The 17,538-nt window shown below is 38.8% G+C and overlaps 1 protein-coding gene across 1 annotated transcript in view; it reads left to right on the plus strand.

The window, feature by feature from the left end:
• Window positions 1-17,538, plus strand: part of CFAP61 (cilia and flagella associated protein 61) — a 208,419-nt gene that overhangs the window by 86,622 nt on the left and 104,259 nt on the right. The window contains exon 18 of the mRNA XM_074949735.1: window positions 6,769-6,896. Within this exon, the coding sequence (XP_074805836.1) occupies window positions 6,769-6,896 (128 nt within the window). The remainder of the gene's footprint in view (window positions 1-6,768; window positions 6,897-17,538) is intronic.

Here is a 17,538-nt window from a genome sequence, read left to right on the forward strand (position 1 = left end):
TTTTGTAGAGCCATGTTGTATTTTGTCCCAATTACCATTGACCTCAATGTCCTTAACTATTTTCTCCTTCAAAATTTTTCCAAGACCTTGCTTTCTATAGATGTGAAACTAACAGGCCTGTAGTTACCCGGATCACTTTTTTTTCCTTTCTTAAAAATAGGAACTATGTTTGCAATTCTCCAGTCATACGGTACAACCCCTGAGTTTACAAATTCATTAAAAATTCTTGCTAATGGGCTTGCAATTTCATGTGCCAGTTCCTTTAATATTCTTGGATGAAGATTATCCAGTCCCCCCGATTTAGTCCCATTAAGCTGTTGGAGTTTGGCTTCTACCTTGGATGTGGTAATATCTACTTCCATATCCTCATTCCCATTTGTCATCCTACCATTAGCCGTAAGCTCCTCATTAAAGACTGAGGCAAAGGATTTGTTTCGATATTGGGCCATGCCTAGATTATCCTTAACCTCCACTCCATCCTCAATGTTTAGCAGTCCCACTTCTTCTTTCTTTGTTTTCTTCTTATTTATATGGCTATAGAACCTTTTACTATTGATTTTAATTCCCTTTGCAAGGTCCAACTCTACATGGCTTTTGGCCTTTCTCACTTTATCCCTACGTGTTTTGACCTCAGTAAGGTAGCTTTCCTTGCTAATTCCTCCCATCTTCCACTCCTTGTAGGCTTTCTGCTTTTTCTTAATCACCTCTTTGAGATGCTTGCTTGTCCATTTTGGTCTACAACTCCTGCCTATGAATTTTTTCCCCTTTCTTGGGATGCAGGCTTCTGATTGTTTCTGTAACTTTGACTTGAAGTAATTCCAGGCCTCCTCTGCCTTTAGATCCACAAGTTCTTCAGTCCAATCCACTTCCATAACTAATTTCCTTAATTTTTTTAAGTTAGCTCTTTTGAAATCAAAAACCCTAGTCACAAATCTATTTTTGTTTATCCTTCCATTCAATTTGAACTGAATTAGCTCATGATCGCTCGAACCAAGGTTGTTGTTCTTCTATGAGGTCCTCACTGCTCACCAAAACCAAATCTAAAATGGCATCCCCTCTTATCGGTTCAGCAACTACTTGGTGAAGGAATCCATCAGCTGTCGTATCCAGGAAAATCTGAGCACTTCTCCTCCAGTCTATATCTGGGAAGTTAAAGTCTCCCATGATCACACAATTCCCATTAGTATTTACTTCATTAAAAACATTAAAGAGGTCTCTATCCATATCCAGATTGGATCCCGGCTGTCTATAGCACTCCCCAAGCATTATCCCAGGGGAGGCTCTAGTAGCTTTCTTCCCCAATGTGATTTTTGCCCAGACAGACTCTGTCTTATCCATTCCATCATTTCTTATTTCTTTACAGTCTACGTCATCATTGATATACAATGCTACTCCACCACCTTTGCCTTTATTTCTGTCTTTCCTAAACAGCACATACCCTTCAATACCCATACTCCAATCATGATTACTATTCCACCATGTTTCTGTTATCCCTATAATATCTGGTTTCACTTCCTGCACCAGTAGCTCTAGTTCCTCCATTTTGTTACCTAGGCTCCTCGCATTACTATACAAACATCTTAATTTTTGCTGTTTGGCTTCGCTCACATTCTTTACCCAATTGGGCACAGACATTCTACCGCTAATATTACCTATTAGATTGGTATGTACGCTGCCTTTCCGCCTTATGTCCATTCTCCTACCCACAGCTGTATCCTTTCTTACTTTGTTTTCTTCCCTCTGACAGAGAAAATCTGGCGTGGAGATTACCTGGACATCTCCCAACCATCTCCCCCGAATTCCTAGTTTAAAGCTCTCTTGATCTGTTGTGGCATCCTCTATCCTAGAAGTTTATTTCCCTCCTTACTCAGGTGAAGGCCATCCCGAGAGAAGAGTCCTCTGTCCATGAATGCTTCCCAGTGACCATACATCCCAAAGCCCTCCTTATAGCACCACTGCCTGAGCCATCTGTTGAGCATCATAATCTTGTCACACCTTTGTTGCCCTTCTCTAGGAACAGGCAGAATCCCACGGAAGATCACCTGAGCCCAGATTTCCTTAAGCGACTTCCCCAGTCTGGCATAGTCTCGGTTGATACGTTCCAGCGAGAATCTAGCCATATCATTTGTTCCCACATGAAGAAAAATCAGTGGATTCTTTCCCGCTCCCGTTAGGATCCCCTTCAGCCTCAGGTCCACATTCTGTATCTTAGTACCCGGCAGGCAGCACACCCTTCTGTTCTCTGGATCAGCTCTTGTTACAGTCCTGTCTATTCTTCTCAGTAATGAGTCCCCAATCACGTAGACCTGCCTTTTCCTGGCGATGGTGCGATTCTCCAGTCTATACCCTGTTCCATCTGGTTGCAAGTCCTCTCGATTCCTATTGTCCCTTACAATCCTCTGCAGCCCATCCCGTATCCTCCTGGGGCTCATATTTCGTGTTATCTCCTTTGACTCTTGCCCTCTTCCTATAGGACTATCTGCTCTTCTCTTCTTCCTTGCCCTCTCACCTTCAGTGACCACCTGCTGTGCCCCTTCTTCATTTTCCAACTCCGGAAACCTGTTCCTGAGCACTATTTTTCCTTCACTGCCCCATCTTTTCCTCTGGCTGGTTCTCTTAGTCACATGCTTCCACTGTCCACTTTCCTCACCCAGCAGTATCCCCTCAGAGTTCTTTCGTCCTGCTTCCATCCTCAAGTCTGAGCTTTTCCCTTCAGCCGCCTCATGTCTTTGCTCCATCATCTGCTCGAGCCCCCTTCTAAACTCAACCAGAGTCTCCACCTGCATCTCTTATCCTCAGATCTTCTCTTCCATCAGCTCTATCAGGCAGCACTTCATGCAGACAAAACTCTTTTCAGGTCCCCCCTCCACGATCATGTACATGCCGCAGCTTCTATATCCAGTCATCTTCATTGTGTCTTCCACTGCTTGGGTCACTACCACTGCTGCCTCTGGTCTGTCATAGCCTTCCCACCTAAGTCCTGTTAGTCTGGGAAACACAAACCAAACCAAAACACCACCACCCACAGCAACACAAAGCCCCAGGGAGCACCAAAACACTGCCAGACCACCACACACTCCGTTCACTAGCCTGTCTGTTCCTCTGCCTGGCTCTTAGTCTTCCCCCCCAAACTCCCCTTACAAACTCCCCCTCAAACTCCCCTGTTTACAGCTGTGTTTGCTGGCTCCTGTGCCGCTGCAGCTGTGTGCAGTATAACAGGAAGTACAAGGGTGTGTAACATCCAAGCCCTCCCAAACTGGGGTGAAATATTGGCCACGTTGAAGTAAATGACAAAACTACTGATTTCATTGGAGCCAGGATTTCACCCCTGCTCTCTAACATGGTCTGCCAGTCAGAAAGATCTAGATCATCGAACCTATTTAGGTGCCTAACTCCCATGGGAGTAGGTGCCTAAATGCCTTTGAAGATATGGGACAAAATGCTTTAAATGTGAGAATAGAAGCAAGTGTATTAGAACATCCAAACAGTATTTTGGGTGAAAAATGTAGATGATGAACATTGAAAAGCAGTTTTAATCGTGATTTGTATGTTTGTTCTTTAAACTTTTTGTTGTGATAATACCTAGCTCTCAAATAATGCTTTTCATCAGTAGCTCTCAAGCACATTACAAAGGGGTTCAGAATCATTATCCCCATCTTACAGAAAGGGAAACTGAGGCACAGAGTGGCGCTGTGGCCTGCCCAAGGTCACCCAGCAGGCCAGTTGTAGAGCTGGAAATAGAACCCAGGTCTCTTGAATCCCAGTCCAGTGCTCTATTCACTAGGCCACACTGCTATATAGCGCAGCTGTTGGTTCAAATAACTAAAGGAACACCACCAACTTAAAATTCATAGTTCTGCCTGAAACTCCCCCCGCCCCCATTAGTAAAAATAACACCTAAAATAACATCTGAATGAAATTAGAAGAATGTTTTTCTCTGTTTTTTCAATTTGTTTACTTTGTGCATCTGACAGCATGTTCTGAATAGGTAGTTCAGCTGATTCCTGCCTCTGTTATTAATTAGGCCTCAATCCCTACAAATACCTTAATATGCACTTAACTTTAAATATGTGAGCATTCCCATCAAAATAAAAGGGGCTACTTACCATGGGGCAGATCATCAGATTGTCATAGCTCATAATTGTCATAGCTCCATTGACTTCAGTGGAGCTCTGACAGTTACAGCTGCTGAGGATCTGCCCCTATCTGGTAGTAGGACCCTTAGTGACTTTCCGTTGTTTGTCTGGGTCTTTCACAGAGCAAAAGGTGAGAGGAAACCGTTATCAGAAATGTGATTGTACAACCACAAAAATTGTCAGAGTGACTCATGGATAGATTTACAAATTTATTTGAGCATAAGCTTTTGTGAGCTACAGCTGATGCATTCAGTGGCTTATGCTCAAATAAATTTGTTAGTCTCTAAGGTGCCACAAGTATTCCTTTTCTTTTTGCGAATACAGACTAACACGGCTGCTACTCTGAAACCTGTCATGGATAGATGTAATACCTGAAGCTACCTTTAATTTGTTTTTTTTTTAAACTGACCAGATTTCAAGTTCATAGTGTTGCTTAAAGTATATTTAAAGAGTCAAGGGGTTCCTGATCAGGAATCCTAGCAGTTGAAATTTAAAGTTCAAGGCCCTGACTGCAGTCGCCCATGTGTAGAACAACGGAAGTCCAGTGGGATTTCCATGTAGAGCACTTGCAGGGTTGGCCCCCAAAATATAACATTTATCATATTGCATAAAGGTATAAATATGCACGTTTTATTTTTTAAACAAAACTCTGCTGTAAAGACATTCCATTAATAATTTGAACTTTGTTTCCTGATTTCTCGAATTTTGTTTCAAAAGATTTTCACTTTTTGTTACATTATAAATGCATTCAAACTTCTGAAATGTTGAAACATTTTATATTTTCATTTTCATAAAATCATTTTCCTTAAACATGGAGTTTATTATAACAAATCTTGCTAAAACAAATGTGTAAGTAGGTGAAATACTACTGTTTTTGAGTTAAATTGTTTAAAATGGTTAGCAGAAATTTGTGAAATACTCAGTAAAGCAAAAGTTCTGACAGTGTTGCAGTCTTCTTCATGATCAAACCATTTCTCTAAACATGGGTAGCAGCTGAACAGTTTGGAATCATATGAAGATGTGCTAGATTTGATACGTTTGACATCTGTGGTGATTGCTTGAATCCTAATCAGAATGGTAAACTTCCTAGAATATCTTCTGGAATATTCTTAGGGAAATCCCATAACTGAGATTAAACTAACTGGCCACTGGATGTCATCATTGTACCATACAAAAATACAGTTGGAGGAACATTTATCTGGCAGTAAAAAAAAAAAAAAAAGTGGAAGGGCAAAAACATGCATTTAACATACATTTATCTCTGGATTTCAAAGATTATAAAATACCTTGTCTGGTACAAAAAGACTTCTCCAAACCTTTCACATGTTTGTAGTTCCTGGCATGGCCAGCCTTTTTAAAGTCACCTTGTTTGTTGACGCTTGATTTTTAACACATCAAGCAATTGTGTCAACTAATTTATATGAAGAGAAATATTCTCTAATCTAAATACATAGAAATCTTTGTAAGAATAATTTATTTGGAAGAATAAATGTTGTTTTCCCCCTCTTGTCTCCTAAAGGTAATAGAGGAAAACCTGTTAGAAGTTTTAGATTGTATCCTGAATAAGTGTGTCTGCAGAAATGTAGAGCAAGAGAAGAGTGTCTCATGAATAATAAAAGTAGTTCTGTTTCCTATTTCTCCCTTCAACGCACATGTGAATTTACAATTATGCATTCTATGGCATGTGAAGTTTGTGCAACCCAAAGCAATAACTAAAATGCAAAGTGTGTAATGCTTCAAAATGGAAAAAGCCTCTCTGCTTTCCATGAGAAAACTGAAAACTATATATAGCACACTGCAGAGATTTTCTGTCAAATGCATTATTATCTCTTGACCCCTCTCTCACATATTTTCTGGCACCCTCTGTTGGTTAGCGAAACCAAAGGACACCAGTAAAGATGACTATACCAAGTTTTACTGTTTCAACCAGGGTATACTTTAGGAAGAAGTGAACATGAGAAACTATGAATTAATTATTTAAAGTCTGCTGACCAGATCTTCAGTTGGTGTAAATTGGCATAGCTCCATTGAAATCAATGAAGATGAGCTGATTTATAGCAGCTGAGGATCTGGCCCTCAGTCTAACTTTTCTTTATTTGGAAAAATGATTTTAGAAGCCATTTCTCAGTGTGCTGCTTGAACACAGAAAAATCCAAAATATTAAAACTATGTTAAATTTATGCTTCAGGTAAAGATATTCCCATTAATTAAAAAAAGGTAAAATCTAAAACAATTGCTCCAGAAAGCATAAAAATAATCAAAAGATTATATGAACATGTGCTCCTAGGTGCCAGGTGAATGTTAATAAATCATAGAAAACTCTCCAAGTTCAGTCTCTAGCCACCAACAAATACTTCATAACCTCTTCTCCAAGAGAAGTTGGAACATTAAGTTCTAGTACTTTTCTGTAGCATGTTAAACGTGCATACTTACTCAGAAATGTTTAGCCACTAGGTTGATTTGTGGTATGCCTGGGGCAATTCATAATGTTGGTCATGTTGATAAGCCATAACAATAGTTTTAGAAAAATGGAAGATAATGCATTACTAACATTCTAATGATTCTTAGCTGGTTTCTCCTGGGTTTGTACACATGTCTATACAGTATGTCTTGTTTTTGGTTTCTTTTACAGTTAAGCTATGCTTTGAACCACATAAATCGAAAGCTGATGCTAGAGCCTAAAGTGTCTGTCAATGCTAGAATTGTGGTGGTTGGTGCATCAAATGTTGGAATCTCCTTTCTAGAAACACTGATTTTTTGGTAAGTTTTTTAACTTTGCTGGCTTTCCTACAGTGAGGGGACTAAGCTACTTTTTTAATTTTAGAGGTCTTGATTCGGCAATGAAGCTTCAACTCAGCTTCTATTTCTTTTGGTGCAGTTCTGCACCCACAAATAATTGCACCTGCATTTTTATGTTTGCATTTGAATTATGGATGCAAAATTAGTAGTCAGATCTATGACTGTCTGATATGTGGAGGTAAAGAAGTAAATTTCTCCCTATTAATTGATTCAGCAGTTCAAAAGTACTAATGTAATTGTTTGCAAGTGCAAAACTGCCCACAAAAATGAAGGTAATCTCTGAAAATCAGGTCCTCACTAGCAATGGAGAGAACTAAAAATACAAATTTTAGAATGAAAGGACATCCTGTATATCAGCTACTGAAGGTCTCACAGGAGGACTGAACAACGAGAGTGCAAAACTACATTGTATTCTACCTGCAGAATCTTGGCAGTAATGTTGTAGGGTGTGTGTCTTGTACATTCCAAATGGATTTGAAGTTAGAAGCTTGATGAGGTAAATTAAAGGCCTAGAGCCTATTCTAGAACATGTTTTGGGTCTGTCAACATTGGGCAGCCAGTCATATTAGAACACTGTTTAGCTTCAACTGAGTCTAAGTCCTCTTTGAACATTCGTTGTTTGACTTGGTTGCAAAGACAATATAGATGTGGCTTAATATTCTAGCCATTTCTGTATAAACCAGTGTACTGTTGACCTTTGGAGCTAGCTCTGCACAATACCAGGGCTGGTTATAGGAGGGGAGGGGGGCGGACGGGCGGGGTGTCATACTGCTGTGTCGCTTGGCCATTTTTTGGTTGTTTGTTTTTTTCTTCACTGATTGGCTGGCCCTGTGGTTTTTGTTGGGTTTTGGGGTAGCGGGGTGGGGGCAGGCAGGGTGGGAGGGCAGTTGTGGTTTTTTGTATTTGGGTTGGTTTTTTTTTTATCAGCTAGTCCAGAAGAGTGGTACTGAACATTTTCCACCCTGGCTGGCAATACATTTAGCGCCTTTCCTTCTCAGTACTATCTGTATAGTACCAGAAAGAGAGATGAACACTTCTCCTTTCATTTCACTTCATTATGGTATTATTTTCAGAGCTAAGTTGGAACATACATAATGGGCTCAAACCAGAGCCCCACTCAGCTTCCATAGAAGCCATCAGATCTTTCCTGCTGAGGATTATCCTGCCATTTGGGAGTCTTCAGGAAGCACAGAGATGCCATATCTAGCCCCTACACCATTTCCCTTGCAGCCCCTGGGATGGGGGTGGGGAGAGGGTCTGGCTGGAGTGTGGTGCACTCCAGTAATCCCTGCCTCCCAGAGGTCCCACTAGGGGCATAGTCAATCACTGTAGATCAGAAAGCTGCAAACCAAATTGCCATGGTTATTATAAGTTGTCCAAACAAAAGCAAATCAACTGTGCAGGCAGAGTCAGGGAACAAGTACTAATATTTTTAATAGCTAGTACTTTCTAACCTTGACTTAGACTGTTGAGATTTTAATGACCATTATCTTGTGACCTGCCAAGGCTAAATACAAATGCTGCTTCCGGTCTGGTTAATTTATAGTTCTCCACACTCATTTCTAATCCTTATGGCTCATGAAATCCTTATGGCTCAGAATTTAAAACTGTCACTGCTCCAGGACCAAATATTGCAAGGTTTGGACCAGAGACCAAGGTCATTTTTGGTCCTTGCACTCATCTGTTCTTAGCTGCCATAGATGGGGACAAATAAATGTTTTTTGTGATAGGATATTTTCCTAAACAAAATTTTGGCTGTGTTAAAATTGCTTGACAGGATTAGTAGCAGTCCTCGTGTAATGATGACGTGGATGAGCAGAATTCAGGAGAGAAGATCAAAGATTCATAATAAACTATGTTTATTCGATGGATGGAGAAATAAACAAGTTTATTCCATGAATATCATGACCTCATACACATCAAAACAAGAATCCCGTTCTCCTACAGCACATACAATCTATTAAAGTAAAAGAGGTCTATTTTATGTCTACCCTCCTTATTGTCATTGTTCTTGGAGCACTCTTCTTAAAGAAAATGTTTGTATAATTTTCATATCTTGTGATATGAATGTCTTTTCCATATGAGTGCATTTTCAAGCAGATTTAAAATGCTTAAATTTGTGTTGAAAAACTTTTTAAAAACCAGTATAAAGTTTTAGATGCCAGATTCTGAGTAGAATCCACACAGCAAAGTATTTACTACAGAAACAAAATAATGGAAAAAAATATTGCCAGTTTAATGACTCTGTGCCTGCTAAGAGCTGAGTTCAGGGCTGTTTCTACTACCACTGTTGTTGATATTACAATTAGAAATATCTGTATAGCATTGCGGGGGGGGGGGGGGAATAAAGCCCTTTATAAATGGTATTGCACTGTTATAAGCAATTGACAGAATAGCTCCTTTTCCCACTCCCTCTTCCGGGCTGCCAATGCCTTTCTTTCTAACATTTGACCCAGTGTATCCCCCGTTGGTGTAAGGCCCTTCTCCTCTGGTGCTTCTGCCCACTGCACCTTAGGCTCTCTATCCCAATGCGTTTTTTAGCTGTTACTCTTTTTTCTGTTTCTCACCATGTGCTGTTACTTACTAAACTCTGTAACTGTGTTATGTATATGACTCTTGCAATGTTGTTACTAATTTATATTATAGTACCATCCAGCGAGCCTAGCTGTTTCCAGTGCCCCATTATGCTAGGCACTGCACACAAAAGGAAGACACAGTCCCTGACAAGCTTACAGTGTAAATAGACAAGACAGACAAAGGGTGGGAGAAAAGTAGTAGTATCCCCATTTTACAAATGAAGAACTGAGGTACAGTGAGATTAAGTGACTTGCCCAAGGTCACACAAGAGGTCTGTGACAAAGCTGGGAGTTGAACCCACATCTTATGAGTTCCAGTCCAACACCTTAACCACTAGAGTATCCTTCCCATTTGTACAGCATTTTTCATACAAAAATCAATTGTATCCTTGACAATTTACTTTTACAGCTCTGAGAGAGTTCCACAGACAAGACTTTTCAGCAGTAAGCCTTATTCCAGTTGTGTTCTAATTAAGAGTTCTCACAAGATCTGTTTGTGTGATATTTAGGAGTACTGGTCTTGAAGACAATATAATTGGAACTTTCAGATTCATGAAACTTGAGTGCTGCCACATAAGAACCATTAAGAACTCAAAGAATCAAAGGAGCTAGTACTCAGCGTCAGATTTTTACATATTTTTATATTAATGTAGTATAAATTTAACAAGCTAAGTTTTAATTTTCATATCAGCAGTTGATAAAGAAAGTCTCCTGGTCAATGCAGAGACCTTTTAATACAATTTAATTTAATATATTCACAATTTTCTACTATTGTTTGCAAGGTTACATGTAGTAAAAATAACTAGATTGAATCAATTTATAAACCCCCTAATCCTTAAAAGAGGAAGTAGTTTTCTCCTCATTTTTCTTCCTACTTAATTATTTTACATTAGTAGTCACCATAGAAACACACAAATATAATTCACTTACCTGCATACAGTCATTACAACTAGATTTTAGAAGTGATTTCAACCTGTTTGAGACTGAGGAAATATATTTTTCATTAAATACTGAATTATATCTACTTGTTTGAAAGATGTAGAAAACTGCTTCTTGGTGCTATTGCATTGTAGTATAAAATGTGGCAGTAACACTGTAGTTTGTGGAAAATCCATTTGAGGCAGAGTGCTCCAGTTATTTTTCTAGGACATTCAGTGCTTTCACTGTTTGAATAGGGCAGATTCTAGCATCAGTTCTTATCATCCAAATGTAAAAATGTGCTTTGAGGTCCATCCTCCAAAATGCTGAAGTATATTCTGTATTATATTATTTTATTAGAAAATGCTTCTTAAGTCCCTCATTTTCACTCACAGAGTGAATATCAGGAGGTTGTAGGAACACCCGTAATTGCCATACTGAATCAGACCAATGGCTAATTCTGTGTCCTGTCTGACAGGGGGCAGTACCAGCTGCTTCAGAGAATCCTATAGTGGACTATTATACCCTCCAGGAAAGCTTCTTTCTAACACCCCTTCCTTCAGCAAGTGGTTGGTTCATGCCCTGAAATATGAGGGTTTATAGCCCTAATGTTTTACCCCAGTGAATGTGAGTGCAGTGGTTCTTATTTTCCATGTGCCATTATCCAAATAAATGACTCCCGCTCCTTTTTCCTGAGTTCAGGCTCCTGCTTTAGATGTTAGTTTTAGCTCAAAAGTAATTTTAGTTTAGTCCACACAAGAGTGAGAATTTTTTCTTTGAGAATTGACCAAAAAGGGCACAATTGTCAATCATTCCTAGGCAGTTACACAGGAGAGTGAAGACCCACCTTCATCAGGTGCATGGCCTTCCCCGATTGTGAGTCCAGATACAGGTGTGAAAGCAGGCTTCAGAAGCCACTACACCCCAGCCCTAATCAAATGTGTGGGAAGGGGCAAAAGAGAGGAAGCAAGCAGAGCCTTGGTTCTGCCCCGTAAGTTCATCAGCCAGCAGAGCTGAATTAGTAGGGGGGGAATGAGTAGCACCATAAATTGCTACAGTAATTAGCTTCCCTGCAGGAGCAAGGGCAAGCAGGGAAGGAATTGTGACTCCCACAATTCATACCCAGGGCTCCTCCTGGCCAATGCAATTATATGCTTCTCCTTACACAAAGACAGGAGTTAGGGCACTGTCTAGGATTCAGACAAGGTAGTGCAACATCACACCTTTTGTTAAACCAGCACAACGTTTGCACGTACATCAGCCCTAAAGCAGAGGCAGCAGCCTAACAATGCTCTTTTTGTGGAGAAGCAGTTCAACCCAGCAACATGTCAGTCCCTGTTGTTGTCCCCACTCCAAACTATCTCATTGGTACTCTTGCCTACCGTTTGTTGTAGAATGTCAGAAGAAAAGACAATTTTGGATTGACTCAAACTAAAGAAGTACCAGGGAGAGATTTTTAAAAGATGGACTTTTTTTTTTTTTTTTTTTTTTGCATTGAAATACTTAGTCTTAGGACAAGAAGCAATAACAAGAAAAAGAGTTTGATCAGACATCAAGTAAAAATATACAATCTTACATCCTCAGTGTTGTGAACACCAAGATATAAAAAAAAATCATGTCAGGACCCCCCAAAACCATGCGATTGGCTTAAAAGTAATGAGATTTTTGAACTAAGTATTGGTTATTTTTATTTGCCTTCTGGTTTTTGAGCTTTTAGAGCTTATGTTTTTAAGCTTTTGTCTACAGCTATGAGTTCTAGAAATGTTCTTTTTTTAAAGCTGAGATTCTGATTACACAATTCCAGGAGCTGAGGTTTTAAGAAAAATACCAAATACCATGAAACTTGTGACTAAACCTGGACAGTTGGCAACAATGGATTTTTTTGGAAGTTTGGGGTATACGGAATGCAAGATCTGGTTCTACCTGAATCTATTTTAGTGTGTGATCCTTGAAATGTTTCCTATTATGGAGCTATAGTCATATTGGAATAAATATACATGCTTCCACTTATGTCACTGGATATTGAAATATCTACTGTAATTATTAAAATAATCACTGCAGTGAACTTAATGTACTGATCATGTGCATTATAAAATTTTAAATTGCTCTTAACTTCCTCATTTCAAACTTGATAAAATATGCATTCCTTACTGAGATATACTGGCATATACATGCTAAATTTAAAGTTATAAAACAAAGCCATATTTGAATTGTTCAGCAGCAAAAACAGCATCTGAAAGTATTTTTCAAGTGTGAATTCTGTTTTTAAAAGTAAGTACTTAGTTCAGAGTTTAAAAAAAAGACCTTGAAGCTGAGATCAAGCAAGAGAAATGCCAACCTGAGTTAAATATTTGATTTGAGAAAATTATGAGCAACTGGAAACTGAGTATAGAATGAAAAAGACATCTCATTTTAATCACTGTTGCCTCAACAACATTTCCACTTGAACATAGTTTATAGCATTATATTTTATGCATTTTCTTACATATTGACATACTCTGAAAAAATATCCTAGCCCCCCATCCCTCGGAGTACCTGATTTGTTGTTTTTCATTTATTCTAGTTTTCCACAAACATTTAGTGTCAGACAGTATTTAAGAATGGCAGTTACAATAGTAAAGTTAGGCCAGGGAAGAAAATAATTCATGTTATGTCATTTTTAGTTTATTCCAGCATATGATTCACTATACAGCATGCTAACTAGCACGCTCTGACAACAGTTGATTGGAGTTTGGCTACAAGATCCCAGAAAGTTTCCTCACGGCAGTATCTTGTCATTGGTTCCAGTACAATGAACCAATTAGCTTTTTATCCATCTCTTTGCATTTAGGTGGGGGAAGTGTTATTGTGTCCTCATTATGGAAAAAGTTCCTTTTAATCCATGATTTTAAAACCTTGTTAATCCAACCTGTGGTATAAACAGTGACTTATTCTCTGAACTCTATATACATAAATGTACTGTACACATAACAGATAAGAGGTTGCTGAGATCACAAAATGTAAAACGATGACACAGAATAGAACATATTTTGGCACTTAAAGGATCATAGTCTTAAAGTTTATTTCAGTAAGACATTGAATCTGGTCTTAAAATTAGATGGTCTCATTAATTTGCTAAATCCCCGATTTCCTGTCAAGAAATCAGCTTCCCTCTGAAGGTATCTAAGAATAGCTTAGAAATACTAGGGTTTTTTTTAAAGCACTATTTGCAACAGACCAACTACAACTTCTGTTATCTGGCAGCACGCTATTGCACAATATCCTGCACATCTGTCCTGTTTGGCAATAGCAAGCATAATGCTTGCTGTTTAATTAGGCTTTTTATCTTTACATTTGTCTGAGAACATCTGAAGCTTTCCATGTTGCCTGTCACTAATTAGTTGACTAATTAAATAGTTAGTGCTTACTTGCTGATCACAGAGCTAACATGTAATGAAGGGTTTAGTGATCTTTATTGTTTTATTCTATCGGTCTTTGCCACATGAGTTGATATATGTATGGTTCCTTTTGACTGCTTTTTTTTCATACCAAGGCAAATGCAAAACAATGTTGTAGTCTACCGTGTGTTCAGTGTCACTGGGCCTGCATCATTCAGACATTGTTGCCTTCCATCATTTCTAGTGAATAGAGATCAAGTTGTGACAGAGATAAATAGGATAGGTCAGATCTTGCCTTGTTGTTAAATCAGTGTCACAATGGATACTGTCAGTGACTGATACTAGCATAACCTATGGGGAAGGCTATGAGTCAAGATCATCTTTCCTAGCAATCATTTGACTTTATTCTGCCAAAAATAAACCTGAATTATTACGGCCATATTATTTTATAATGAAATGGCTTGTTTTAGAGTATATTTTCAACTGAAAACCAAGACTATTTCTGTTTTAAGCATTTGCCATTTTAAACATATTGTGCAAACACCAGGCTGGGACCAAGCATTCTGGCATGCCTTGTATTTGTATATATTTGTAGATGTTACTTTTTATTTAAAAAAACCCCCTATATTTAGGGCAAAGAATATTATACCTCACAAAGGGCCTGTTGTAATGTTCAAAGTAATCAATGAGAAGAAAAGTTGATATTTTAATTCTGAAAAAAAAAAGCTGGGTGACTAAGCATGATAATAGCACGATCAGCTCATTATGGAGCTTTGTATCTGAGTGCCTTGGAGTTTGTCGTAATCTGGACAATGCAGTGGAGAATAAAAAAGGAGCATTCAAACTGCACCACAATCCATTTATGTTTTCCATTTCTTTAAGTGGCACTGGAAATCATTGCTTTTCAGTTCTATTCATGATTATTTTTCCTTGTTTAAAGATGCATGCTTTGGAAAAGAGATTTTTCTATCCATAATTGAGATGTGACTATTGGGATCTTCAAAACAGGCTGTCAGGCGCCCATTGGGTGTGTTTTTTTTTCTGCTTGATTGTTTGTTTGTTTTGTTTTTTGAAGTACAGTGGAATTTGCCAGTTGAAATGTGAGATAGCTGGCTGGTTGTGCTAGTAACTCTGCCCTCTGGTGTAACATAGGATTTGATTCTTGCTTATTCATTTTTTAATATTAATGTGTAGACTTTGTATGACAAATTAAGACATTTGTTTGAAGATATTTGCTTATTTCTTCTTTTAATTTTGGATGCCTTTTTGCAATGCCTTTTAGAGATCACTTTTGGCATAATTACCTCCGGCACCCTATGTTTCTGCAGCGCAAAGAGGAATACTGTGAGTGCAATTTATGTTGAAATGGGATTTGGGGGGTGCGCAAGGAGTGGTAATGTAACTGCGTAGTATGTTCCCACAGCAACATAACTGTGAACAGCATCTATACACCAACCAGATGTGTGATTTCAGTAGTATGCGAAACAGAAGGCATGGCCTGCTGGACGGGGAGGAGCTGGAGAACAGCCTTTGTATTCAGTATGTTCTCCTTTAAAAGAGGTGGGTGTACCATGACTTAAAGTTACTCTCCATCGCAGAGCTCCTCTGCCTCCAGTGAAGCCAATGCCAGCCAAGCAACTGTGTTTGGGATGTTGGGAGAACCAAAAGGGCAGCTGCTACATGTTATTGCCTTTTATTTTATTTAAAGTGAATTTTGTAATGTGGTATTACACCACCGTGGGTTCGGCTCTGGTGGTTACAGTTTCAAGCTTAACAGAGTGAAAGTCACCTCTGCTACTTGCTTCAGACTTAGAATCTCTAGGAACATACAAAGACCAAGGGTAGTGACCACACATACATTCACCAGTACAAAGTCTATTTTGTAAGTTCTAGTAAAGTTACTAAAATTATTAAAGTTATGATTACCCAAGCATATAGAAATTCTATACAGACCTATGAACAAGTTACAAATATAGTTCTACTCACATCCTTAACAATAGTATTAGGGTCTGATATGTCTCCCATGGCTTGATCATCAGTAGAGGGATGGTTCCTGCAGGAGTCTCCCATAGGGAGCTCAATTTTCCCATTCTGGGCATCCCCTTTTTATAAAGTGATTTTGTCTATACCTATATTCTGTGCATGTCCATAAAAGTGTCAACCCTCTTCTCTCTTATTGGTCTGTGTCCCCTGGAAACTTAAGGGACCATAATTTTCTATAGGGTATGTAAGTTCCCTTTATTCTCATTAGCATTGACGCACAACCTGTATCCCATGGTTAAGACACATGTCTGAGACAGATGCGCCTTTACAGTATCTTTATGATCTAATATTAATCTTCCAGGTAATTTTTCGCAGTATTACCACTTGGTACCTCTTTTCCCGTAATCTTAGGGCACTAGGTTATTTCTTGCTCATTGGCTTAAGTCATCATTTCTTGCCTCCAAGGCCTAAAATAGCTAAGCTAAAGTCTTGCAGGCCTCAACCTACAGGTTGTTGTGTTTCAGCTTGTCTTACTCATGTCTAATACTTGGTTCTTGTAAATACTAATCAATCTTATGCTTTTATAATCCTACAAAGTAACTCTAATTAACATACAATGAATATATATAATATAACGTTGATTAATCATAAAATCACACAATAAATGGATAATAAACTAAAATCATTGGCTACAATGTGGATGTTCTGAGATCAGGGGTTTGGGGCCTAGTTTTTCTTTGGATCTTCAGCTACCCATGGCCCCTCCCCTTACACAACTGCCCGCTTTCCAACAGGACAAGATAGCACCCTGCTGGCTGCAAAAAATCATACAACTTTGTGAGACATGCTCTCTTTCTATGTGGAAGATGTCTGGGGAACTTCTGGCCCTGAGTCAAGAGGGAGAACAAGCATGTAGGACTGAATCTAAAGCCAATGGGAGTCTTTCTACTGACTTCATGCTTTGGATCAGGCCCGTACTTTTTCTCTCAGTCAAGAGCAATACATTCAGTATTTGTGCCAAGCAATAGGGAGCATTTCAAAATATTAGGTTCTGTCTTGTAACAACACTGAAAAGGATTCAGGTTCAGCATTAAGGTTTCAAAAATTGACTTGTGGCATAAGGAAATAGACCATAGTATTAAAAATGCCATGTTAAAGAGCTAGAATTTTCACTGGATGTTACTCACTGAAACATTGGAAGCCACTCTTTTGCCACATTCATACAGCAACAACAGAATAGTAGCAGACAGGAAACTCAAACACACTCCTGGTGTCCTTTCCTAATCTGCAGCTTCTCAGTGCCTTATTTGCAGAAGCCAGTATTAGTAAGCATTGTAAGAGTCTACCTCATCGGTGATTTTAACTTTGCTAAGTTCCAGGTGGTTATATTTAACAAAATCAACTATACTATTCCCAAGTGGTCATATACATTCAGCAAGGGTAGAATGGCTGGGCCGAGTAGCTCACAGGTTCTGATTACGGTTTGAGGTTAGATAGCATAGCACCATGCCAGATGGTGAATTTATTTCAAAGTATGAGCAAAAACCATTCTGTTTTTAAAAGTATTAATAAATGAATAATCTTGCAACATTTTTGACCAGCTCTAGTACTGAAACATCTGGGGAAAGGAAGTTTGAAATTCTGACACCAAAATAGCCCCTCAGAAAGGAGAAGTCATTTTGTGTGTTCTGGTGAAGATAGGTTTTGATCAAATTCTAAACCTTTGAAAATTGCATTTTGTACTTGTTC

Source organism: Natator depressus, chromosome 3 (genome assembly GCF_965152275.1).
Source record: "Natator depressus isolate rNatDep1 chromosome 3, rNatDep2.hap1, whole genome shotgun sequence".
NCBI lineage: Eukaryota > Metazoa > Chordata > Testudines > Cheloniidae > Natator > Natator depressus.